At 35.9% G+C, this 27,985-nt stretch overlaps 1 protein-coding gene across 1 annotated transcript; it reads left to right on the plus strand.

Annotated features, from left to right (window-relative positions):
* The first annotated feature begins 154 nt into the window (after positions 1-154).
* Positions 155-27,925, plus strand: LOC126829317 (NACHT domain- and WD repeat-containing protein 1). The gene is made up of 28 exons (XM_050559102.2): positions 155-467; positions 2,294-2,556; positions 2,938-3,140; positions 4,012-4,127; positions 4,910-5,121; positions 5,570-5,689; positions 6,000-6,128; positions 6,451-6,662; positions 7,228-7,373; positions 7,606-7,711; positions 8,570-8,782; positions 9,156-9,486; positions 10,483-10,635; positions 11,201-11,350; positions 11,836-12,052; positions 12,406-12,562; positions 12,949-13,117; positions 13,612-13,971; positions 14,328-14,582; positions 15,407-15,686; positions 17,971-18,085; positions 18,524-18,695; positions 18,847-18,953; positions 20,099-20,366; positions 24,569-24,751; positions 25,171-25,337; positions 26,482-26,638; positions 27,441-27,925. Exons 1-28 carry the CDS (start codon positions 343-345, stop codon positions 27,713-27,715), a joined length of 5,361 nt encoding a protein of 1,786 aa, XP_050415059.2. The 5' UTR covers positions 155-342; the 3' UTR covers positions 27,716-27,925.
* Positions 27,926-27,985: the final 60 nt, after the last annotated feature.

The following is a 27,985-nucleotide window of genomic DNA, read 5'->3' on the forward strand; positions in this document are numbered from 1 at the left end:
CCCCCTCCCCCTCTCTCTCTCCCCTCTCTCCCTGTCTCTCGCTACATATCATAGTGTAGAGAGATCAATGTATGTTACGTATATAACATACTGTGTGGGCCATATATTGCGCTATGTATGACAGTATAGAGACACCAATGTATATAATATATAGGCCAGGAATTTACGACTTATAATATGAATGAATGGTTTAACGAACGGGAGTGACGGGTATATCTATTGATGACTTGAGTTGTAATTGACCGTCTATTCAGTTAACTGTCGATATGGACCATAACGACCGATGTAAATAAACATGGCTGAACTCGTGTCAGGTGGGTGTGGATATGTTCAATACTAAAGATGTATCGGAAATATAAATTAAGTGGAGAATTTAACCATTTACCTGTTCTACCACCTATAAAAATGGGATGTGGTGTGTCAAATCACCTGGATCAGCATGTCAACAATAAACCCACGTTACAAAGGTAAACAGCATTATAATATATATTTTATGTTAAAGTTGTTTCCACTACGTATACACAACATAAACACATCAATACAAACCGCGGGGTTGGATGGCAGAATGGTTAGTGCGTGCGCGTTGTATCATAAGGTCTGTCATTGAGTCAACTGGCGAGGATTCGATTCCTCGGTTGTACGTGGGTTTTCTCCGGGTTCTACGGTTTCCTCCCACTGCTAAAGACCCCTGGGCGCAAGCGAATTATTGGAATAAAATCGAACCATATTTAAGTCCCGAAATGACCTAGTTTTGTCGAATGGACGTTAAACCCATCCCCCCTCTCTCTCTCTCTCTCTCTCTCTCTCTCTCTCTCTCACCATTCCATGAATCGCAACAGGCCCAACGAGTCTCGGTATATATGTCTTTCTAACATCAGCTGGTAACAGATACTAGAAGACCGGTGTCCAATATCCCTGTATACAGTATATGAACAATATCCCTGTATACAGTATGTAGATATGAACAGAGCTGAAGTCTTCAACACGTTTAATATATTTATAATATCTATGTAAAACAGGTTTAATATATTTATAATATCTATTCTATGTAAAACAGGTTTAATATATTTATAATATCTATGTGAAACGAGGAATGAAATGTAGTTTGACTGTCGTGTATACAAGTATCTGAAGCAGATTGTAACCACTCAGATTTTATAAGAATAATTTATGTGAATCCCGTCTTTCTAAGCTTTTATGTCTGAACGGTATTTTCTGTGTTTTATAAGAATGCGAATCTGAAGTCTGTGTGTATATTTTAACACGTAGTTTGAATAAACCTATTAAAGAATAAAACAACCTTACAAAGTGTATATAACGTTACGGTATGGGAGTGAATAACAATGCACACACTCAAATATGAATATTTTTTTGATCTTATGACCGATCTTTTCTTTATATCGAGAGTAGGTGTTTCAACACTATGGCAAATTTGCAGTTGACTAGATACTGGCGATAAAAGATATACATTTACGCTCCGTTAATATCTTTAATACAGTTAGGGGTGTAACTTGAATTTACCTTAAAGCTATTCAATTAATCAGTTTTCTGTTATAAATTGTATGTTTATTTTAATATATTAAGTCTAAGTATAAATCAATCTGCTTTAAACTATATGCTTCAGGCCAGTTTAGTTGTTGTGATTTCAAATCTACTTTGCATTAATAATGTATATATATACAAATTATATAGGGAGAGGGGTTTTACATACGCTCAGCCTGTTCCTCAATCCCATACAGACAACCTGAATAAAAAATTTAAAAAAAAAGAAAGTTTAAAGATCATGAATTGTGGGTCGTGCAGTCAAAACAAACTAGGCCATTTCGAGACTAACAAAGTGTATATTTTGATTGATTTATTAAACTGGACCATTACATGACTACCATATGACATATTATAATTCAATGATTCAGTAATGCACTTGCACGGAGGGCGTTTACCGGTGAGAAGAAACCGGAGATCACGAAAACGCTTCTAGTATAGAATGGTATAGAAGGCAAACCTTAACATCTAAAAAATAAGGACCAATAACCCCAAAGTAGAACACCACTCATCTCGTTTCTACTTATGGCAAATAATCATCAAAATATTTCCTCCTGAAACGGTGAACTGTGATTTTGTTTTTGTTTTTACCCGTGCATATTTCCAAATGGTTTTGAGGCTATACCCCGGAAACAGACACATCAAGACAATATATTTTATTCAACCGTTCTGTGGATTCCGAAGTTTCCAAAATTCTTGGCTTTGGCTTTGGTTCCCCGTTTATTCATGTGCATTTGATTTTCTGTTTCAGTGGGCTCGTCAACGAAACGACTGATCTCGACCACAATGAGACAAAACAAGACAAAGAGTTGATTGCAGAGCATAGTACATCTTTGAAACGCGCTAAAAGTCGAATTAAGCGAACTTTATCACAGTTTGATTTACGTAAAGATAAAACAGCGACCAAGCAGAAGTTAGATCGTAATACAAAATTAATATTAAAAGGGAATCTTTATGTAGATTTTCCTTCAACTGCTAAAATTGTTAGAATATTCACCAGCAGTACCTTTACAGGTAGGTTATTCACTTCTGGTGCTCTTAGTAAGCGTAGAAAAAAATTAAGTTTAAACCGAAATTTCCGGGTAATCTTCTAAAAAGCCGTTGTCTGGTCACCATTTTCCTCAAAACACACTGTATGGCGTATGCCCGTTTTCATAAGCCCACTCGCTTGTCATAAAGTTCAGTTGAACTTCAGTTTAAACTGAGTTTTCAGTTATCTTCGTCGACATCAAAATAAACCCCGGGACCGTAAATGTATAGGTACCTTTCACAGATGTCCTGTGCCAACTAAAGAAAGTTATTTAGGGGCAGAAATGATTGGTTCGTCAAGGTACGTGTAGTTAGGGGTGGGTAATTTGCACCAATTCTAATCGGAGTCCTTTTTTCATCATTCAGATACTGAACATGAGAGGAATTATTTAATGGAAAATACGTATCCTAGATTAAAAGAGTTCTGTCAGAATCTAGGTTATGAATTTCAAATTGTTGATATGAGATGGGGAGTGAGGAATGAAGCTATGGATGATCACATGACCACAGAGCTATGTTTAAAAGAAGTTGACCTCTGTAATAAATTATCAACTGGTCCTTCGTTTGTTGTAAGTAAATCTTCTAACACTATCTTAGTGATAACAGTAGACCAGTTTAGTAAATATTGGATTTATTTAGATCGGATCAGAATATCAAACAGTTACATAGATACATCATGAACTAGACTACATAGTAACTAGATTACATCAAGGACTAGACTATACTGGAACTATTACTACGACAGGAACAAATCTAACTATCTTATTATTTACATCGGATCAGAATATCAAACAGTTACATACATACATCATGAACTAGACTACAACAGGAACACATGTAACAATATTAAATTCATCAAGCCGTCCCTCTGCCAAAGCAGCGGCTAAGCTCGGGTGAGTACATGCACTCGTCCAGTGCCTAGTCCTTTGAAGTAATACGGTACGTGTGCACAGATCATATGTAGTTTGTAAATGACACATGGGATTAATTACAGGTTTAATTAGAACGTGACTAAACAGAAGTATATACAGAGTTGAAAAGTCAATATATTATATTATCAACAGCAGCTCAGGCCAATAAGGCCTATTCACCGAAATGAACGCTCAATTTGATGAAAGTTATAGAGTACTTTTTTACAATCTCCTAATCCTTCACCTGAACGAAATAACTGTATTTGAATTGGTTGGAGATTCCAGTCCATTTCAATGTTTTATTTATGGAATAGTTTAATAAGTAAATCCAAAATGATTGTATTATTTCAGACAGTAAATCTCTATTAATCGTGATTCCATATTTTATGGAGCTATACACAAAAAACAATGTAACATTTAGATGTTATAGATTTAACTGAGAGTTAGTTTGAGGTGGGGTAGCGTCACGACCAACCCACCACAAAAATATGTTAAATCATTGTAGTATATATGCTCCGTGTATTTTCAGACATTTTTATCTCATAAATATGGGTATCGAGATTTTCCTAGAGAAATAGAAGCTGATGAATTTGAACTGCTGCTGAGTAAAATAGAATCGAAAGAAAGTAAAAATCTGTTAAATAAGTAAGTATCTAGTATCGGTAATAAACAAAAATGAAATGAAATGAAATGGGGTTTAACGTCCTACTGTTCTGCTCCTATACTAGGCTAATGAATACGGACATACGCCATACAGTGTGCTATGAGGGAAATTTGCCCGGGCAGCTGCACTATCGCCTACTCTTATATCGAATTCCAACTGCCAAGGGGTCTTTTACGTGCATTCCAATGTATACACGGGACCTCGGTTTTTCGTCTCATCCGAAATACTAGACAGCTGTCCTTGTCAGGCCCTCCATCCTGCATCACTGACAAGGTGGAACCACACCGGAAAATCTGGATGAACTTTCTCGGCCAATGCAGGGATCGAATACCCGACCTCCAGGCTAGCGGTAATAAACAAACAAATTTATTATACCCCTTGAGTTATAATTATACCCCTTGAGTTATAATTATACCCCTTGAGTTAATTATACCCCTTGAGTTAATTACCCTCCTTGAGTTATATACAGTCTTTTACTACACCCCTGGAGCTATTGTAGTACCATGAGTCTTTTGTCAGACGTGGAGAGCGGACCACGCCAAAACGGTCGCCCGATTCGGTGCATCTTTTCTTACTACATATCTTAGTAGCCTTGTGATCGTCTAGTATTTTCTTAATGTTTACCAAATTATAACTCTTTGTATATACCAATCTGTCACCCATTCTTGGCTGCATTAGATACGACTTAGCCACGATATTAATTAATGCCGTTGACTATGTTATGTTATCAACACGTGCCATTATATACATTATTATATTTCAGGTGGTTTATAAGAGATGATAATTCTGTACCACCTACCTACCTTCTACAACCAATCAGTTCACAGCTACCTGATTTTATATCATCAGATGTTGACAAGAAGAAACAAGCTAAAGACACGTGGAATAATCAACACGAACAAATGAGAGAAGCTCTGGTTACATCTGCTAAACAAGCTTTAGATACATCAACAGCTCACAAATATCTTAGATCAGGTATGGACACCAAATATACAAATATCTTAGATCGAGTATCCCAGATAGTTCACAAAATCTATAACAACCAATCCAGGCAGCCCACAAAACCTACAACAACCGACCCAGACAGCCCAAAAAACATATAATAATCGAGCCAGACAGTTATTAACCAACAGATCATTATAAAAAGACAAAGCAAGAACCTATTACATCTAAATATTAAATAATCTTATTCTGTAAAGGTACGTTACTAGTTCTGGACGCATGATTAAAATGTTCCAACGCCCCCCAACCCATACCTTTTATTTTCATAGAGATCCTATATGAATCGTAAAATACAAATACGCATTCTACTAATTTTCTTGCAATAAATTCTTATCATGGATATTGTAATTTTGGTTAGGGTTAGGGTTAGGGTTTGTTTAAATGGTATAAACATGCATTATTGGTGTTGTTTGTTTTACAGTAACCGAAGCTGAGATAGACCGGGGTATACTGGATCACAGTCAGAGAGCATTCTGGTTTGATCGTCAAATACAAGATATAGACAAACAAGAAGCCAGCTATATTCTTAGTCGTTATAAAGGTTTATTACTATACCATTCAATTTATTTATAATTGTTTCTATTATATTTCTATACCTTTGATTATCATTTCATTTATTTTATTGTAATATTTTACTTCTCCCTTCCACCAGACCATATGTTTGTCTCCAACATTCAAAACCTCGACATTTTCAGAGAGCCATGTCCTAAGGGCGCCGATTCGATACACATCCGACAAATGTGAAAAAAGGGCATGCAGACATACCCTGATCCCAAACCACACACGATTATATGTCCACATCAGGGTGTATAGGCAATAACAAATGTACTAATCTTGATTTTCTATTTTAGAATGCAATGGAAAGAAAGAATATTTACTGGAATCTCGAAAACTTCTAGAGAATTTACGAAATAATAAATTAAAGCATAAACTACCGGAGGATCATATCAAGAAATATACAATAGATTGGACAGAACATGGTAAGACGAAGATCTTGGGCGTTGGTCTATTTTAATTTTAATTCTCATTGTGAATCACAGTAAACCATTGATATGCATATCATTGACTGACAAAACATCCAAAAGGCGACATGTACCCTATAGCATCCTGCACGCCAAACTAACCATTCTAAAACTAACCAAAGAGCCAATAACATCATCTATCCAAAAGGCGACTAATAACCGAAAATATCACACAGGTTGATAAATATTGTCATTGTTACTTCTATTGTAGATGTAGATACAATTATTGTCATTGTTACTTCTATTGTAGGTGTTGATATATTTATTACTTCTATTGTAGGTGTTGATCCAACTAAAGAAGAAAGTCATAGATTGTATATCAGTAAATTAGCTGATGATTTTGAGAGAAGTATAAAAGATGGTATACAGAGAGCTATACAAGAAAAACAATCTAATATATCAAATAATACAATCTGCCAGGAAGTTATACAACATATCAATTTCTGTAAACATAAATGTCATTCATTTCATGGTAGAAAAGACACTTTTTATGTGAGTTGATATTTATCTGTATGTCCGTTATACTATATCCTATTGGGATCGAACTAAACTCATAGTTCAATACCCTATACTATAGCCTATTGAGATCGTACTAAACTCATAGTTCATTACCTTAAAGTCTATATAAATCATGGCTAAACTCATATAATATAGCCCAGTGGTCAGGGTGACAGTGGTCATATAAGATAGGTAAGGTGACAGTGGTCATATAAGATGGCTAAGTTGACAGTGGTCATATAAGATAGCTAAAGTGACAGTGGCCATACAGCATGGTTTTTAATCATACAAATATTTTCCAGATTAATTGATGATAGTCGATGCGATTGGTTTATCAACTGGTTGCAGTTATATATGTTTGAATGACTTTCTAAGGGGGATAATTCCAATTTGTCTGACGGTATATTGTGACAATTTCAGTTCGTTAAATATAATCGGACATAAATGGTTTGTAATTCTATGCAGGAATGACTGAAATACCACTTGTAAAATGGTGAAAGTTAAACTACACGTATTTTGAATTTATAGGCAGTAAATAATCTGATTTTGTGCATTACAGATTATAGATGATTACCTGATGAACAACAGTGACGAACCACTGGTAATACACGGTTCATCTGGTTGTGGTAAAACATCTATTGTTGCCATGGCAGCCAAAAATACATTTGATAACAAAAACGGAGAAAAAAACACAATAATTATACGGTATGATATATATATTATAATGCGTTTTATGTTTGGACTATTTTGTTATACAAATTTACAGGTCTTATTTAATTGATTGACTACTTTAATTTTATAGGTCCTATTGACTCATGACGTGTACACAAAGTTTTACTATTTTGAAAGAGTATTCGGCACAGTTTGACTGCAAATATCCCAAGACTTTGGAATTTTGATGCCTGTTAAGTCTATTTGTTCTGATTCTATTATTTAGATTTCTAGGAACAACACCTGATAGTTCCAACATCAGTGCCTTGTTATACAGTGTTATTAGTCAGATTAAACTAGTTTATAAAGAAGAACCTATTAAACAGGGGCTGGTGAGTACATTATTACCACATTAAACATGGATTGGTGAGTAACAGTATATAAAATATAAATATAAATAAATAATATATAACACATGAATATAAAGAAATAACGCATTACAACGTTATAACTGGCCACCAATCTATGGATAAGACTACACTGAATTTGAAAAATTATATCTGGGTCAAGAATGGCAGCCAATTACTTCATCTAATCTTCACGACGCGGCTTGTGAAAACACCTGTACGTTTACACTACAGCCCCGACTCACACCAAATAAAACAGTGACACTCGGGCATTTAATCTCGCATATAGTTGAGAAATTAAAACGAAATGAAATAAAATGGGGTTTAACGTCCTACTGTTTTGCTCCTAAACTGGGCTAATGAAGACGGGCATACGCCATACAGTGTGCTATGAGTGAAATTTCGCCCGGGCAGAGGCGCTACAGCCTACTCTTATATCGAATTCCAACTGCCAAGGGATCTTTACGTTCACGCCAATTTGTACACGGGACATCGGTTTTTCGTCCCATCCGAACGACTAGACAGCTGCCCTTCCTGCACCACTGACAAGGGGAAACCACGCCAGAAAATCTGGACGAACTTTCTCGGCAAATGCAGGGATCGAACACAAATTAAAACGAAATTAAGCAATAATAATTTAACGCACGGTTTTTAATAATACGGACAGCCCATCATAAATTTATTCTAAGGGCCATTATTATAAAACGTGGCCAGGCGTGTAACAAGAGTGTCACTATTTATAATGCCCACCAATAGTGATGTATAATATTGTTCATTGATAGACAAGCGCTCCAAACTTTTCGACAAAGTAAACATATACATATTTGTCTTCTCTTATTGCAGAGTCTAAAGGATTTGACTGAGGAATTTCATCTGAGTTTAGAACATGCAAGGAAACGCCGACCAATGTTGGTACTTCTTGATTCTTTAGATCAATTAGATACCAAAGGTGGCGCTCGTCAGTTGTCTTGGTTACCACGTAAATTACCCGAGTATGTTAAGATGATTGTGTCCACTCTACCGGAAGCTGAATATGAATGTTTTCCTAAGCTCCAGGTATCGTAATCAGACTTCATTTGAACTTAGAGATGACTACAGATGATAGATAGTCTCGGATTAGAATCCGTACCAACTTAGAAAATTTTAAAAAAAACGAGAACAGGAAAATTTAATTCTGCCATTAAATTATTTCAAAGATTATACGTAATACATACGAGATAATCTAAAATCAAAGCCAAGGTGGGGTTGTTGATTAATAATACTCAATATTAGAACGTGTAGCTATACTTGTGATAGACATTTAAATATGGTCCAGGGTCACTTTTAAACTGTTAGGTATTGAAACGACCCACACCATTATTACAAAGCTAGACCACTATCATAACGTACTCGTTACATGTATAAACAACACGGTACCTTTATTTTGTAGGCGATGTTTTCAACAACATCATGTTTTCTACCAGTAGAAACTTTATCTAATGATGACGTTGAGGGAATTCTCCATAAATGGCTGGAAACCAAACAAAGAAAACTCCTGGATTCACAGTTAAAAATAGTTCTGGACGCTTTTCATCAGTGTCCATTACCATTATTTCTAAAACTATCATTTGACGAGGCGTGTAGATGGAAATCATTTACTCCACCAAGTGTATCAACCCTACAGACAACAGTTCGTGATGTGATCAATGATTTATTTGCTAGGGTTGAATCGCTACATGGACAATTACTTGTATCTCGAGCACTGGGCTATCTTACTTTAAGTAAGTACATGTATTTTTCAAATAACAATTGCTGATTTTAAGAAACTGCTGCTGCCATTTCCAGACCCGTTTACATTGAGAACGGTTTCGTTTAATGCATGGTTCAATTTTCGAGAACCATAAAACAGCCATCGCGTGTCCCAATACACCAAATTATAACTTTGCGTGGCTATAACATTGGACTCACAATTAGTATATCTCGGTCTTGAATTCCTACCGGGAAAAGTGATTGGAATTTTTTGAACCAGGATCTGCGAGGTGGACATATAAACCGAGGTGCACAGATTTGTGAAATATCCAATGGAATGTGAAATGCAAAATGTGGCCAGACCCAATCTCTAAAATACACATATTTCTTAATAGCATAACTAGAGGGCCCCACCATAAATAAATATCTTCAAATATCTCCAAATATTCGACAATTATGCCACAATATTGAATATAACAAATTTTAACTTACCTCCTCACATTTATAGTCATTAAATATACAACCGTGCACAAGTTATAACCACTTAAACATCGATAATAAATTAGATTGAAAATGTTTACAACAAGACGTCATTACATCCGGGCGTTTTTGGGTACAAAATAGGTTACGTGCCCTTGGTTTGAATTAGGCCCTTTAGCCAGTGTACCTACCGTTCTCCAACTGATTGAAGGAGCGTAGAAGAATTTAATTTTACTAATGAACACAATTTTCTTAAGCGGATGTGTAACAGCCAAGAAGCTAAATATTACTGTTATTCAGAATCAGAATCGTTAACAAAATATATTTTTACGGTTTTAAAAGTTTATAGCCTCATTTGGGGATTCTTGGCTTCGTGTCTAGCCAGAAATCAGTTCTTGACTAGCCACTGAAGTGTGCACATTCGATGTGGTGAGCTTTAATAGAGCAAATTTTGGCTGCGTGGGGCACCCTAGTATAAGTCCATACGTCAGAACATAATGGTATCAATTGGCATTTATGAGTAACTTGTCCGTAATGCTTACTTCCAGGTGGTGGTGGTCTGACGGAGACTGAATTAGAAGATATTCTGTCGTGTGATGATGACGTATTAAATGACGTATATATGTACTGGACACCACCTATACGGCGATTACCTCCCCTACTCCTCGTCAGAATCAAGGCTGAATTAGGACAATATTTTGGTAGATATATTAATAACATAATCTTATATTTAAATAGCAGTCAGTCAGCTTTCCCTTTTTATATTTATTATAAAGCATTTGCTATAAGAGAAATATATTCTAAATATTGTTTTCAAAATGAAATATTTAATGTTTTGAAAAAGGAATGTGTTATATGTTGTAATTGAGAATATTTTTGTTTTGAAAATGAGATGTTAATTTCTCCTCGCAACTTTATATTTTAAAATATATTATTATATTTTTTTGTTTTGGTTTGCAATGAAGAGTGAAGACACCAAATAATTTTCAGGACCCTTTTACTGTCGGATGTTCAGGGCAGTGCAAACAGTGCAGCTGTAGATCTTATTTATTTATTCGCTATTTATTTCATTTGCTAGAAGTGCTGATGGAGTTCGGGTGTTTTATTTATTCGATATTTATTTCATTTAATTAAGTTGATAGATGTGCTGATTGAGTTGGGGTGTTTTATTTATTCAATATTTAATTCATTTGATTAAGTTGATAGCGGTACTGATAGAGTTCGGTGTTTTGTTTATTTATTTAGTATTTATTTTATTTAATTAAGTTGATCGAGGTGCTGATGGAGTTCGGGTGTTTTATTGGTATCATCGTCAGTTCATTGAAGCAGCTACTGATAGATATTGTTCAGATGTTAATATTAAAGTAAAGATGTGTGGCGTTATAGCGGATTTCTTCTCAGGTATCTGGGCAAATGGTGAGTAATAATAGTAGTATAGAGGCCACTTTGGGTACTTTTTGATTGGCATCGTGGTATTGATTGATCTTGGTTGACCGTTTAACATATATACTAACATAACCATAGTATATAGAAAATAATAACCGTGGTTGACCTTTTAACCTAAAGATAACCTAGGAACCTATATCCTCGATATTATGGATTGTATTGGGTTAGGGTTAACGGTCATGGGGGTAAGTTAATGACGTTGACTGATCCACGACATACATTTTTATTTTGTGTTTTTGAAGACTGGCGTAATTTTAATTTTAAATGATGCGTACCGGGTATAGAACTCGTCACCGGGTATAGAACCCGTCCTCGTCTCCGTTCGGCCACATGATTAAAATGTTTTTTTTCGTACAATTTTGCTCCCCAATTTAGTTTTATACATGATCAAATGACATCAAATCGAATATTATATTTGAAAAAGACCTTAAGCTATATCTATAAAAAAATTTCAGGTAAAGTCAAACCATTTAAAACTAAAAGTGGTGAAGCATCAGAAGCAGATCGTTATGTGACGTCACAGCCTGTTAAACTAGGCGAATCGTATAATTTAAGGAAATTAAACAATCTACCTCATCACAGACAACAAGCTAATCAACTAGATCTATTAAAATCTGAATGTCTGTGTAACTTTCACTTTATACTTCATAAAATAAAAGCATCAGGTTTAAGGTAAGGAGTTATTTTAAATTAATTTTCAGTTTTGCATGTACCTATGCCCAGAATTGCAACCTCCTTAGTGTGCGTCTGTACGATGTAAATATTTCACTCTGTGTGTCCGAGGAAAAATCACCGGGAATATAATCGATGAGGAAACATTTTATTGAACTGTATTTCAGAGACCAGAAACAAAGCGAGATCATCTTGGGGCATCCTAAATGATACCTGGATCCTACCTTTATCATAGACCAGAAACAAAGCGAAATCATCCTAGGGCATCCTTGAATTATGGATCATAGACTGATTAACATATTGTTGAAACATCAGATCTCTCTATTGTTTTTTCACTTTTCTATTAAATACAGGCCTGTGCTGGATGATTTCTCGTCAGCTAAAGAAAGGTTTGTTGATGATGAAGATATTAAATCTATCTGCGATGCCCTACAGTTATCACAACGTTCACTGCAATATAATTCTAACGAACTACCATCACAGTTACTGGGACGTTTAAAACCTACCAAGGTATCTATTTGCTTTATTCCTCCCATCCCTCTCCCGCCACCAATATCCACCAGTTTCATCATTTCCAGCATCTCTCCAATCAATAGCATCACGATTTCGTATCTCTCCGATCAATAGCATCACGTTTCAGCACTTATCCGATCAATAGCATCCCGCTTCCGCATCTCTCCGACCAATAGCATCACGTTTCAGCACCCCTCCGACCACTAGCATCCCGCTTCAGCATTTCTCCGACCACTAGCATCCCGATTTTGGGCATCTCTCCGATCAATAGCATCACGTATTACTATCTCTCAGACCAACAGGAACCTGTTTTATTTTCTCTCCGACCAATCGCAATTAATGTATTTATTGATATATTACTTGTATCTTTGTTTTGTTTATAGAGTCTACAGCCTCTACTGGATGATTGTAAGAATTCACCATTCTACTATTTACTACCAGATAAAACTATATTAGCACAGCCTGGTGGATCTTTATTATATTGTTTATCAAATCATGTTGGTGATATACAGGGTCTTGATATAACTAAAGATGGTGAATTAGCTGTAACATGTAAGGGACATAACTCTTTTTATACTAGTGCACGACGGACGATCTGACGTGGAGATCTGCCAGAAGTCCCGTGTACACATTGGCGTGCACATAAAAGATCACTTGGCTATCCGAGCAAAAATTCTCTCATAACACGCTGTATGGCGTTTGTCCGTCTTCATTAGTAAAACTACCATGACTGAATGGTGTCAAAGAGTCTATATTTGACACGTTACTTCTGGTATCTCACAATATATTTACTGGATTCTGTTTAGTCGTTCACATGGGTGTGACTCTTGGTAGAGATTAATGGTCCCTTTAAAACAATAAGATTTATATAAAATACCAATACGATGAATACACGTATTGGTAAATTGCTAAAACTCTACCCAATTTTAAATAATTGTATTTATAGGTTCGACAGATAGAGCAATAAAAAACTCTACCCAATCTTATACAATTGTATTTATATAATCAATAACAACTCTGTTTAAACTTATATAACTGTATTATAGGTGCCACAGATAGAACAATAAAAACTTGGTCAGTGAAGTCAGGTAAACTTGTACGATCATATGATATCGGGGTTGAAGACCTAGAACATGTCCAGCTCTGCCACAATGACCAAGTTCTTGTGGCTTCTGGGACGAAGTTTCTTGTAGGTGTGAACTTTCTGACCGGAGTTAAACTGTATGAAATACCGACGGAATCTAAAAGTAATTTCTGTGTAGCTGGTGAAGATAGAGAATTGCTGGGAATATTTAAAGGGAAGGCTATAAATGTATACAGTGCTATAACAGGAGAATTACAATCACAGACTAAATGTCAGTTTTTGAAGGGAGAGATGGCATTTGAAGAATATGATTTTTGTGTTGGTGAGTATATTAATCTATTTGTTTCAACTGGTGACTGTAAATAAATCTAACAAACCGTGGCTTATGATGCTGTTAATAAATAGATTAATGAAAGCGCTGGGCTCGCTCCTCGTTTCCTAATGTAAGTCTGCTATTTCTGGGATATATTTTAGAGCATTAAACGGAAGACTTTTGGAAATAGAAAAATGTATTCTAATCCCAGGCGAGTATAGGTATATGGCGCTTCTTGATAATATGTGGAATACATGTAGATACATACCCCAGCTCTAACTGGTAGCTCCTGTAGTGTCCAGAGAACCATGTCTTCTCTTGCGTTTCTAACCTGATAGCGTGAACGTAATTGTGTTTTATTTCAGGTCAGGGTCGGTATATGATTGGTACGGATAATGATCAATACGGCGTAGCCATATTTGATGTCATTGAACAGAAGTTTCTTCATGTAACAATGATCTATCCAGAATATAAAGATGAGGATGGTGATTTAATGAGGAATACAGTGGATGCAATGGCTATATCACCAGATGAAAAAAATATCGCCATATATAATTATTCCGATAATAAATTTCGTATATATGATATAAAAACTATGAAGGAAATCAAAGTTTTAACTAGTATGTATAATATTTAATCAGTTATAATAGGGAGTTGGTAGAATGGGGTATAATAGTGTATTATATTCAGTTATAATAGGGGTTAGGTTGATTGGGGTTTGTATAAGGTATTCAGTTATAAAAGGGATTGGACTGAACAGTTTTCAAGTGCTTAACGGTACTTATAGAGGTAAATAACGTGATGAAAGCGGAGAGATATAAACATTGATAATATAGAGTTAAATAATGTTATAATAGCGGAGAGATATAAACAGTAATAACATTGTGAGAGAAGCATTATGCCAAATATGCTATTCTAGAAATGAAATGAAATGGGGTTTAACGTCCTACTGTTTTTTTTCCGAACTGGGCTAATGAAGATGGGCATACGCCATACAGTGTTCTATGAGGGAAATTTTGCCCGGACAGCGGCACTACGGCCTACTGTTATATCGAATTCCAACTGTCAAGGGATCTTTTACGTGCACGTCAATGTGTACACGGGGCCTCGGTTTTTCGTCTCATCCTAATGACTAGACAGCTGTCCTTGTCAGGCCCTTCGTCCTGCATCACTGGCAAGGGGGAACCACGCCGGAAAATCTGGATGAACTTTCTTGGCCAATGCAGGGATCGAACACCCGACCTCCAGGCTAGCGAGTCAGCATCGGGTGTCACCCATCCCTTTAACCTTTATGATCACTGAATAATTCCAGCAAATTAGTTATCTAAAACATATCGAAAAAGATAACCCAGCATCAACATTTGTCTTCGTGGAAAATTATTTCGCTAAACACACCTAGACATATTGAATTAAGTATACATAATTTTTACATTACGTTTTTAAGGATACGCAAAAGGATCGATTGAAAAACTTCAGTTTACTCCTGACGGTAAATATTTGTATGTGGGTGCTAAAAATGACGTTGTGGCGTTTAATCTAGAAACAGATGAGACGTTTATTGCTGTTCATCATCCTACGTCTGTCAGTTATGTTATTACTTTGGATATGAAAAGTGTAGTGACCGTTGGAGACGATCGAATCGTTAGAATCTGGGATCGCAGCAAGGATAACGATGTCACCAACCAGGAGACGCAGGAAAATACGACAAAGAAAACGGCTATAGGGTAATTAACATATCTTGTCTATAACAATTACTCGAAACGTCTCAACTGTACATTTCCTGTAACAAATAAAGATAGCTTAGTGATGGATTATGTAATATTTAGATAAAGAACTGGTCGTACCCTTTCTATTAATAGCTCAAACGTTGATAATAACAAATGAATATATTGAAAATTTCATTCAAATTACTTTATTCTGAGCAAAGTTATATGTGTTAGACGATGTAGCGTTTTTTGTTTATTACCGAAGTAACGGCAGTGGACAAGCGAGACAGTCCGTTTTCTTGTTAAATTTTTAAATCTCTTGATCGTTCTACAGGTCTAAATAATGTACGATTTCAAAATCAGAGAGGCACTCTAATCAAATCATTCTAGAAAACGACTTACTAAATGGATCAAAGCAAGTTTTTGTGAACAGTATGTTGACACATTAGTGATTAGGGGGGTTGTATGGCCGAATAGTTAGCACGTGCGCGCTATATCATAAGGCCTGTCATTGAGTCAATTGGCGTTGTTTCGAATCCCCGGTTGTACGTGACAAGGTGTTGAGTCGCTTGTCCAACCTCGTGAATTTTCTCCAGGTCCTCCGGTTTCCTCCCACTGCTAAAGACTCCTACGCGCATGCGAATTATTGAAATAAAATTAAAACCGTATGTTAGTCCTGAAATGAACTATTTTGTGTCGAGTAGACGTTAAAGCCCATTTCTCTCTCTCTCTCTCTCTCTTTCTTGTGATCCTATCAGACTCCTTCGTTAAAAATATGGTTAGGATTATCAAGTCTCGCGCTTCTAGCTAAAATGTCCTACATGTGGCAATCGAGTTGCAAAGTTCAAGGTTCGATCAATGTCAAGGTTGCTGGAAATCATGGTTGATCTACAAAGGCTGTAAACTTGTCTATTTCTTTTTCTATGGAGGCCGCCATATTTGTTTACAGTGTGTTATGTGCCATGACCTCTGATTGGACAATGCTAATTAGTCACGTGTAAACACAACGAGCGCAAAAATTCGGGAATTGTTGGGTATTGAAGCAACAGCTAGATGTTGTAAAACTCGCGGTCGTTGCTTCAGGAACATGCACAATTTCAAGACATTACGAGAAGGTTTAGAGTCTGTACACAGTCTATACATCAGTATCTCGTGTGTTCACCGCGAGTGTCAATAACATTGGCACTTGGAACCACACTATCAGAAAAGCCTGACGCAATCCATCGGCTGTGTCTCGGTACGACGTTATTAAGACTCCTCTGAATTTCATCCCAAAATGTTCAATTGGGTTTAAGTCCGGACTAAGGGATGGCCAGTGCATAACATTGACACCGTTCTGCTGTAGAAAGTCCCGAGTAACTCAGGCCGTGTGGGCACAGGCGTTGTCATGTTGGAAAACGTTGTTCGATGACGTGCGAAATGTGGTATGATGTGAGGGTCTGAGAGCTTGATCGATGTAGCGCACTGCTGTGATGCCGCCTCCTATCACGGGGCCAAAATTTTGGAACACCACAGGACCCACTCTCTGGTTCAGGCCGATTCCAACCCAAACCATTATACTTGAACCTCCCTTTGAGCCTCGTTCCATGCCACATTGGTCAGAATAACGGTGGCCACGTCGACGCCATATTCTGGTCCTGCCATCTGCAGTTGATACGCAATACCGACTCTCATCTGTTAACAGTACCATACTCCGTTGCCTATGTCGTCAGTTCTGGTGTTGTTGGGCAAACTGTAGAAGTTCACGTTGATGGCGAGGGGTGAGGAGCGGTCCACGGTAAGGTCTACGGCAATGGATGTTCTCTCTGGTGAGACGTCGGCGCACTGTATCGGTACTGATGGGTCTTCAGTGTGTTCCCACTGTCTGACGTGCTGTCTCAGATGCCCGCGTGAAAGGATTCTGCACGTGCTGCCGCACAACATGGCGGTCTTGTCGCTTTGTGGTAACCCTTGGTCTACCAGTTCGGGGGCGATCATCCGTGGTGTTGGTGGCCCGAAAGCTCTTTTCCTTATCTTCCACAGTGTATCTTTAACGAGTGTTTTGAGCTCCGTTATCGGCTGTCTGTTGAAGTATACCTCAAGAACATATCCTATAGAATACCAGTGTAGTTTTCTACAGAAAAGTTAACACTAACATATATTACCTTCCAATAACTCAATTCTGCACAGAGTTTTTTTTAGCTACGTGAAAACATGCAGTCTATTATTATAACGAGTCCCTCAAACATCATGTTGTCACTTAGTTCTCCGCTTTTCGTTCGGTTTTGTATATTTTTTTATAGTATGTAATAATATGTTTCAGTTCACCTATGTTCATTGACAACCCTCGGTATATCATCTCCAGATATAAACATACAGGTTCCTACTATTTACAGATTTACGATCTCGTCACAAATATGGTGGTGAAAAACACAAAGGTTTGTTTATATTATTCTTCCCCTTCCCCTCCTCCAACTTTCCTCAAGGCAGTATATGGAGTAAACCAGAAACAGTAAAAACCAGTTTCATTAAAAACATTTTACTCCAACAATTATTTGAATCCTGAATTTAGTGATGACCAGTTTATTTTTGCATCTGTTTCTTTTGATTTCGCTCTCTAATTGAAACCTGCCAATCCATTCTGCTTGGAGGTATTTATTATACTCAATATGTGCTTGATTACATGTGACGTTTCGACGATACGCTCGTCTTCAGCAATCACATATTACATATAAGTGAATAACAGACTTATCTATTAGTACAACGTTGCTGTACTGGTAACGTGGACTGTAAGCTCAACAAGGTTCCCAAAGTAATTCAGGACGTTTTGGTAACTTATACATTCTGGTGATAATAAATATTGTAATTTGTTATAGTTAGTGACAACTATCAACTTTGTTTTACCTGTGGATGATATAAGATGTCTGCTGCAACATGGTAAAAAGATGTCCCTGTTTGATCTACAAACATCATCTATAATACGAACATACCAAGGTCACGAGTCGTCTAAAGCATCTTCTGATCCAATTATAAATTCAACCAAAACAGGTCTGTATCAAGGGGTGTTGGGATGTAGATCTATGTGGTTATTTATAGAATTTTACACGCTATCACGTGACTGTCTATATAGTTGTTGTTTATTTATAGAATTTTACACCCTGTCACGTGGCTGTAAATGTATATAATTGTTTATTGATAGACTTTTACACCCTATCACGTGGAAGAATGAATATAAAGAAATATAATATAGAAACTGGTGTTTGTGAGATTATCAAAGGCTGTGGTGAAAAGCTTGGAGATTACATAGTGAGTATTCTTTATTTATTAATAACAATAGTGATGATGTTAATCACGCCAAAAGAGATACGAGAGGATAATTGATGATCTTGTAAGCAGAAGGGTGGTAAAATTGCAATGTTTAAAACAGTCTGGAACGACACCACCTGGTCAGGATTAAATAAATCCTGTAGAAATTTTAACCAATGGCCGTCCTCGCTGAAGGAATTCCCACCAGGTGTCGCTAGTAAAAACTCGGTTCCACGTGACCTTTTCGATGGTAAGAGAACCGTGTCGGTATTAAATTCCATATTAATGACAAAATCTAACGTTTGTCAACACACGAGTTCGTAATGAATGTACAGGAAAACTGTGGTATAAGGTAAACAATGAGGTCATTTGGGACCGCCTCGCCTTTAAATTATGTCCCTTTATCTCTAGCGAGGACGCCCATTTACACGAAGCCGCTTTAGAAGATAATGTGATTATTTTTCATCCTGTGATTCATCTTGGGATTCATATTGGGGTTCATCTTGTGATTCATCTTGAGGTTCATCTTGGGGTTCATCTTGTGATCCATGTAGACGTTCATCTGGGGGTTCATCTTGTGATCCATCTTGTGATTCATCTTGAGGTTCATCTTGTGATCCATCTTGTGATTCATCTTGTGATTCATGTTAAGGTTCATGTAGAGGTTCACCTTGCAGTTCATCTTGCAGTTCATCTTGGGGCTTCATCTTGGAAGTCATCTTGTGATTCATCTTGGAGTTCATCTGTGCTGCAGAAACACTGAGATGTTAAATCACAATTTTAAGATCTTACCTACATGTATTTAACAATTACCGAATTTAGTAGTACCCCGTCTTCTCCACAATATAAAACCATTCAAATTCTGAAATACGCGTCTGTGATCAAGCCAGTACTGGGGTTTGACTGTCTGAGGCTCGAAGATGTAGGCTGGTTAATTATATTAAACTCGACTCGATATAAAGTTATAACTGGTTTCAATTACAACAACAACACCTGCGCCAGTTACTACACAAACAGATAACCTTGCTTTAAGTTACAACAGGAACATATACACCAATTTTCAGTTACAACAAGAAAACTATCGGAATTCTTTAAATAACAATCAATGCGTGAAATGTTTTAAATCTTCTGTTGTATATATTTAGGTCAATGAAAGTTGTACAGTTCTGGCTGCGTCCATACATGACGATGAGTGGGTGGTTTTCTTTGATCTTGTCAATAAGCAAGTGATGTATCAGTTGACACCAGGGATGATAGGGGCAGATGAAAAAGATTCTATATATTTAAACGATGGTTTGGTTACCGAGGATGGTCGTTATTTGATATTTCAACATACGCTAGTACCACCAGGTCTGGACAATCCAGATGATTATCAGTCTACTTATATGGTAATGGTGTGGTGTATACCAGACAGTAAGTATAACGATACCGTGGTAAGGGAATGTGCTAATCACATGGTGTAATAATATTGCTAGAATTTTTGCTCTTGAAATAAGATGCCTTTATATTTCATTAATTAATATCTTTGGCAAGTTAGTAATTTCAAACATATTCACATATATAGTGTGCACTAAATCAACTTAGTCTGTAATTGACAGTTGACACATAAAAAAAGTTATTTATCGAAAACATATGTCACTCATTTACCACCAGAATTACACGTGAGTGGAATTATTCTAATTGCATCATTTGATTTAAAGTAACCAATCATTTTGTTAATTACACAAGTTCAGGGCCATGATCACGCTTTATGGTGCATGATATTCATTTACCTTTAAAAGAAACCGGGGAACCCTGTAAGTCAGACCTGCATTAGATTCCAGAGATCGAGGGTACATCTGACAGCCGAGAGGCTGGATAGGGTGGAGAAATTGTTTTAGCTATATAGTATTGTAATTTGTGCTATGCTTGTATACCTGTATTCAGTTATATGCTATATAAAATGTAGAAGCGAACTATGCATTATTATTCCTGGTAAGACAAACGTCTTAAGAAACTGGAAGAAGTAAATACACAACGTGAAGCAGAAGTAAAGACAGCTAGAGACAAATTCTAGACGATCACAAGGCTACAGAATATGTAGTAAGAAAAGATGCATGGGTCGTATGTAGGATGTGGCGACCGGTTTTCCATAGACGCCCTCCACGTCAGACAGAAGGACCTATGGTGCTACATATTCTATTTGGTTGCCGTGACAGTTTCGACCTTAAAGGGGAAGCAGAAAATTTGGAAGAAGATTAGAAGAAAAGAGAGTATGCATCACACGTTGGATGTGGGGAGTTCTCCTGTAATATTTTCCACATCTAACCAGTGACTGCATAGCACTGCATAGTCTTACATATTCGATTTGATACCGTAACGCAGTTTCGACCTTTAGGGTAAGAAGTCACTTTAGAAGACGAATACATATTTGAAGACGTTAAGAAGAAAACCTGTACAATCCAGCAACAGAAAAATTCTGGTGGAAAAAAAAAAATCTGGTGGAGATATTCGAAAAATTGGGTAAATACATTTTGTTTGGAAAATTAAATGTGTTAAATTTGTTTAAAGACCAAATACTATTAATTTAAAGTTAAAATCTGATAAGAAACTAAATATTTAAAATTTAACTGTATAGAGAATAAATTACAGTCATTCATAAGTTTTGATTGATAGGTATATTAAACAATATAATATGACTGGCTATAGGTATGTATATTGCCAGGTTAACATGACCTGTAGTAAATTTGTAGTAAAATTAAAGTTAAAGAGAAAGTTTAGGGAGTAGGTTTTCAAAAATAAATGTTTTGATATAACTAAGGAATAATAAGGAAACGGAATAGGGAATAAAATAGGAACTAATGTTGTCTCCGGCTTGCAGTAGAAAAGAAGGCAGAGCTAAGGATGAAGTTGTGAGTGATTAACTCTAGTTTCCTAGTTGGCCGTGGTTTTTACTGTGATTCGTTAATTTGTGTTTTTTGTTGTTTCGTATACTATATAATTTTGAGGCCCTTAGTCCAGGCCTTAGAGTTGTTGTAATTTAACTTTTGATTAAAAAGTTGGGTTATGAAAGAAAAAATCCCATATGGTTAATCTAGGGATGTTGGTTATAGGTTTCCTGGGGAAAAACTAAAATTATTGGCTCGTTAAATTGTGAGATTATCACAAAGTCATCAATACGAGTTTTATAGGAGGTTAAAGTTAAGAATACGACACTTTTTAGAAAAGTGGAGTTATACGGTAAATTTTGTCCGTATATAATTTTATGTAATTAAATTTTGCTTTAGAAACGTAATATAAACGTTTAATATATTTTTGCTAATTGCTATATTGTATTCATTTATTAAATGTTGCTTTAAATTGTTAACAAAAGATGATTAGAATGTGTAATTTGACATTAGGTCAGATTATTATAAACAATAGGTTCTAACACTGTGTTAAATTTGACGTGTGTGAAAGTCACAATATATAGGATAAAATGGGATGTCATTCAGATAGTGGCCATATCTGTGTGTCATCCTGGCTAATGTAATAATAAAGAGAATGTTTATATAATGTGGAATGTGTTCTAGGTGAATGAAACTGCAGTCGTTTATTTGTGACACAGTTCTATTTTGGATAAATTGTAGTCTGGTATTGTCATAGGTGTGAGCTCAGCTTGTGTTAGTGTCAGTCTGATAGGAAATGTTTATGTAATAATGGTTAGTGTTTATAAAAAAACGAAATACAAAATTGTAAATGATTAGGTCAAAAAGGTCACATTACTGACTGAGAAATATAAAATAATAATGGCGGAATTCTAAAACACAAACGGAAATTCTAAAACAGAAAACGCAATTATAAAATTACTGAGCGAGTTAGGTCAAGATATCAAAGTTAGTTTGAAGATTTATAATTAAAGGGACACATCAACGTTTATTAATGATTAAATAAAGTTTAATTTTAATTAAGAGTGAGTTACTTTAAGTTTTCGGAATAATATATTAATAATAATATTAGACTAATATGAAAATAAAGTTTTAAAAATAAAGATTTAGGAATAGTTAGTTCTTGGTCTGATGGCAATGACATGTTTGATTGACGGATAAAATTGTACAACCCAATCATATTTAGAGGAAAAAGAAAGAAGGTTTCAACTTGACACTATGGTAGCTGAAACAGACCAATACAAATCCAAGAAGAAATGGTTTACCAGTTTACCAAATTGACATTTTCCGAGACAGAATTTAAAGTGAAACCTGAACTTTATAAATATTACGTGATGTGTTATAGTGTTTTGAAATTAGGACACTTGAAGATTTAAAAAAGACAATTTGTGTTTTCTGTGTTTAGGCTTAGTGAATTTTCATAGGATTTTACAGTGATGAACTGTTTTGGAGAACTTTTGCATACAACTTTTGACTTTTGATTTTTGATTATTTGTGGGTTTTTTTCATAGCTTTGTTTTATGGTATAGTAATCATTTATATTTGCCTGATGCATGAATAATTATAGGGTTTAGTACATGGCAGTTTTTAAGAGTCTCCTACCTGTTCATTTAGCATAAATCTTGCAAGTGGGGGAGGTGATATATGTTGATTTTCTAGATTTCTGCTACATTTATGAATGGTTATATAATTCTACAGATGTTGGTATGGTTATTGTAAAGGATTCAAGGGATCTTTTACCCAATACCGAGCAAAAAGTCTTAAAGGAAGGGACGAATGTAATAATATTGCTAGAATTTTTGCTCTTGAAATAAGATGCCTTTATATTTCATTAATTAATATCTTTGGCAAGTTAGTAATTTCAAACATATTCACATATATAGTGTGCACTAAATCAACTTAGTCTGTAATTGACAGTTGACACATAAAAAAGAGTTATTTATCGAAAACATATGTCACTCATTTACCACCAGAATTACACGTGAGTGGAATTATTCTAATTGCATCATTTGATTTAAAGTAACCAATCATTTTGTTAATTACACAAGTTCAGGGCCATGATCACGCTTTATGGTGCATGATATTCATTTACCTTTAAAAGAAACCGGGGAACCCTGTAAGTCAGACTTGCATTAGATTCCAGAGATCGAGGGTACATCTGACAGCCGAGAGGCTGGATAGGGTGGAGAAGTGGTTTTAGCTATATGGTTTTTATGAATTGTCAGATATCCCCTCACAGTCTCACACAACAACTTTTGGTCTTGGAAGGAATTATTAGTGAGCAGAAATTCGCCCATGTATCTGTTATCACTCGTCACTTGAGTCAGTTATATAAAGGGATGACTCGTTCGTTCGTCACTTCCGATTCATGAAACCTGTATTACTAAGCTATCGTAGCAATGATCTCTGTGTTAAAATTATATTTGGAACGTGTTTAATTAGTTCTATCACATATGTGATAAAGACTGACAACAATATTGTCCTTTAATAATTTTGACAATAAATTCATTATTGAAATATCTAACGTATTAGAGACACACGGAGAGTAATTACGCTTTTAAATTAAGGTTTAATTGATTTACCTTTAGTGGCAAAGTTACAACGTTCTCTGATTTTTGTGGAATATGTTTTCTGTTTTGGTTGTCACTGAATGTATGTTTTTTTACTTTCTGTTTTCAATCCTTGGGATTTTTTTGTTATTTTTAATAGAAAAGCTTCATAAAACTCTATACGATGAGGAATATTTTATTAAGTATCACCAGATGGAGAAGAATAAAACTGAAGATGAAGAAATCCCTGATGTGTCCGTTGATGCGTTGTATTTACTGGATAAGAAAACTGTAATAACTAGTAACGATGATAATATTCTACGTGTTTATGATATTGACACGGGTAAATATATACACCATATACTAAAAATACCGGCTTAGGGTAAAATGTCGTATATTGTCTATCACTGACTAATAGTCGTTGGTCTATTGGCTGACAATCTGTTACTGATACAGAATATTGGTTGTTAAATATATATAGAGAATTGCACTCATTATTGGATATGGTTTAATAGGTGTTTCGATAGGTGTTACCATATTGGTGAACTGAACATCGGCATAACCGTGACGGTAATAGGTAATAATCCTGCACTTGAAGACAGTTTTAATTGTAGACCACTCGATAGATTTATTACCCTATGTCAATTGTAGTCAGATATATCCTCATCCGTTAAGCTGGAATATTCGTTAACCCGTAAGGACGCAATGCTTGGCCTTTTATAAACCCAAAGCATTAAGCCACAATGTCTACTTCTATTTCAGGTGACCTGCTACATCGACTTACTGGACATTTCAGCCATGTAGTAATAGTATTAAATAAAGATAGTCCATTCTTCTTGACGTATGCCGACTGGAGTGAAGAAAATTGTATCAGACTATGGGACAAAGAAACCTTTGAATGTCTAACATCATATTGTATAGAAACAAAGGTCAGTTTAAAGCCTTGAGTTAGGAGTGTGGTCACCAAATTTCTGTCACTTTGGGTCGAACCTGAATTTAGCCAATAGATAGCAAATGTTTTATCGAGATAAGGAGCAAATGTTTTATCGAGCTAAGCAGTAAATGTTTTATCGGGATAAGCAGTAAATGTTTTATCGAGATGAGGAGTAAATGTTTTATCGAGATAAGCATTAAATGTTTTATCGAGCTAAGCAGTAAATGTTTTATCGGGATAAGCAGTAAATGTTTTATCGAGATGAGGAGTAAATGTTTATCGAGATAAGCATTAAATGTTTTATCGAGCTAAGCAGTAAATGTTTTTATGGAGCTAAGCAGTAAATGTTTTATCGAGCTAAGCAGTAAATGTTTTTTATGGAGCTAAGCAGTAAATGTTTTATCGAGCTAAGCAGTAAATGTTTTATGGAGCTAAGCAGTAAATGTTTTATGGAGCTAAGCAGTAAATGTTTTATGGAGCTAAGCAGTAAATGTTTTATCGAGCTAAGCAGTAAATGTTTTATCGAGCTAAGCAGTAAATGTTTTTATGGAGCTAAGCAGTAAATGTTTTATCGAGCTAAGCAGTAAATGTTTTTATGGAGCTAAGCAGTAAATGTTTTATCGAGCTAAGCAGTAAATGTTTTTATGGAGCTAAGCAGTAAATGTTTTATCGAGCTAAGCATTAAATGCAGGTGAATTTCATTGCCAAAACTCAGGACGTGTTCTTATAATGTATACTGAGGCTTCGTCGAGCCAGTAGCAACAATATCACTCTAGAAATCAATTTACTAAGTTTTTATAGAATAATTCAAATTTAGAATAACGTAGAAGGTTCGTGCTCTCAAATTTTAGAAAAATAGCCGAGGCTTTAAACTGGGTTGAGTGACAAACAGTTACTGACCATGTACCGTCTTCTTGATTTGCTGCTTTTAAAAAAAACAGCCGACGTATTAAACCGGTTTTGGGACAAACGGTTTCCGCTAGTGCTGATTTTCCCAATGAAATTTGTTTTAGCCATTTGAGTATTCTGGAAAGGGTAGGCATACACACCATGTGCACAGCACGCGTCAATACCAATAGCCACATTAAACGAAAACGAAAAGGTTATGTGATAATCGACATTATGTTATTTTTAACCAGATAAAGACGCCCATGTTTACACCAGATGGATACACGGTAATGGCTACAGATAGTGATCTCGACTATATAAAGTTTCATTTAAAAGGTGGTGAAGATGTCTCCAGATATCAACCACCAAAACAACCTGATCAATATGAAGAACTGTTTAAACCTACTGGTAAGTCAAATTTAGAGATAGATTAATAAGTTCCATGATGCAATGGGTATACACTCATATATTTGTGTTATACCTGGGGAAAAGTCATCGGCGATGTGGAAATAAACAAATATTCGCCCAATGGTTCTACATGGTTCGCGACGGTCCCGAATCTTTCCAAGGACACCAGAGAACCTGTTCCCGACGCCTAGCAAGACTTATCAATTTCCATCGATATTATATCCCCGAACCATAAAATACCTAGTGGGACCTATGTATGAACGTGTACAAATTGAGCACCACGTAACATTGTATTGCTTATCAAGGTGAGGTAGCAGCTTTATGTTATAGACCCACTGTCGACAGTGGCATGGGTGACCAGATAAACCTCAAGCTTATAGAAGTCGTTCGCCCAGGAACAATTTAACCGTGCACTTCAACTTGGCTTGATGTTGAGTCCCCATAGATTTGTATACAAAAAGTACAAGGCATCTCGCAATTGATTAGATTTCAATCGATCAGTCTAATACATATACTCGTTATGCCCAGTAGTCCCGACATGACCTAGTTTGTGTCGAGCGGACGTTAAACCCAACCTCTCTCTCTCTCTCTCTCTCTCATTAGCCCAGTTGGTGCAGAAGAGTAGGACGTTAAATCTGATGCATACTTGAAATGGCTTCATCCCGATTTCTGGGTTAAATGGACGAGTATGATGATCAGTGGATATATCTGGAAAACGACCTAGATTGTATGACATGGAACTTGTAGATATTTAGAGATTCCAAGATCAAACTAATTCTACTGATATTTATCTTTACTTCAGACTATATCGTGGAGCTGACAATACTCGATACTGTACTCTTTGATTCCCCGGACCCAGACAATGATGAATCAGATGTAACAACAGATGATGACGATGGTGATGATAAAAAGAATGATGGTGCTGAAAAGCAGGAGGATGATTTAGATTTAGGACTGGATGACCTAGACCTTTCAAAAGATCTTGGAGATGATTTAGATTTTTTGGATGATTTGGACGATATGTCTGGTTGGTCTGATGATTCTACTGGAACTGATAAAAACAAAAAAGGAAAATAATGAAGATGCCATAGAAATATATAAACGGAGTTAGGAAAAGCTAACTGGGATAACTGATTTAAAAGGCTCCTTTCTCTCCCTTCAAATATGTGCTCTTAAATAATTACTACCGACTGTGAGGGAGAGAATTAGATACAATCCCATTAGTGACGACACAAGTACTTCGTTTACATAATATATGTTATTTAAATAAAAAGTAATATTATTCTCTATTCGTCGAAGTATTTTCGGAAAAACTTGACAATTTAAGAAATAATTACCGAACCATTT

The sequence above is a fragment of the Patella vulgata genome, chromosome 8 (assembly GCF_932274485.2).
Source record: "Patella vulgata chromosome 8, xgPatVulg1.2, whole genome shotgun sequence".
In the NCBI taxonomy this organism is placed as follows: Eukaryota; Metazoa; Mollusca; class Gastropoda; family Patellidae; genus Patella; species Patella vulgata.

Coding starts and splice junctions, on each gene's coding strand:
- LOC126829317 (XM_050559102.2), top strand. CDS start 343: ATGTATCGGAAATATAAATTAAGTGGAGAATTTAACCATTTACCTGTT. Junction 2,557..2,937: donor CACCAGCAGTACCTTTACAG/GTAGGTTATTCA, acceptor TTCATCATTCAG/ATACTGAACATGAGAGGAAT. Junction 18,696..18,846: donor TATAAATTCAACCAAAACAG/GTCTGTATCAAG, acceptor GTTTATTGATAG/ACTTTTACACCCTATCACGT.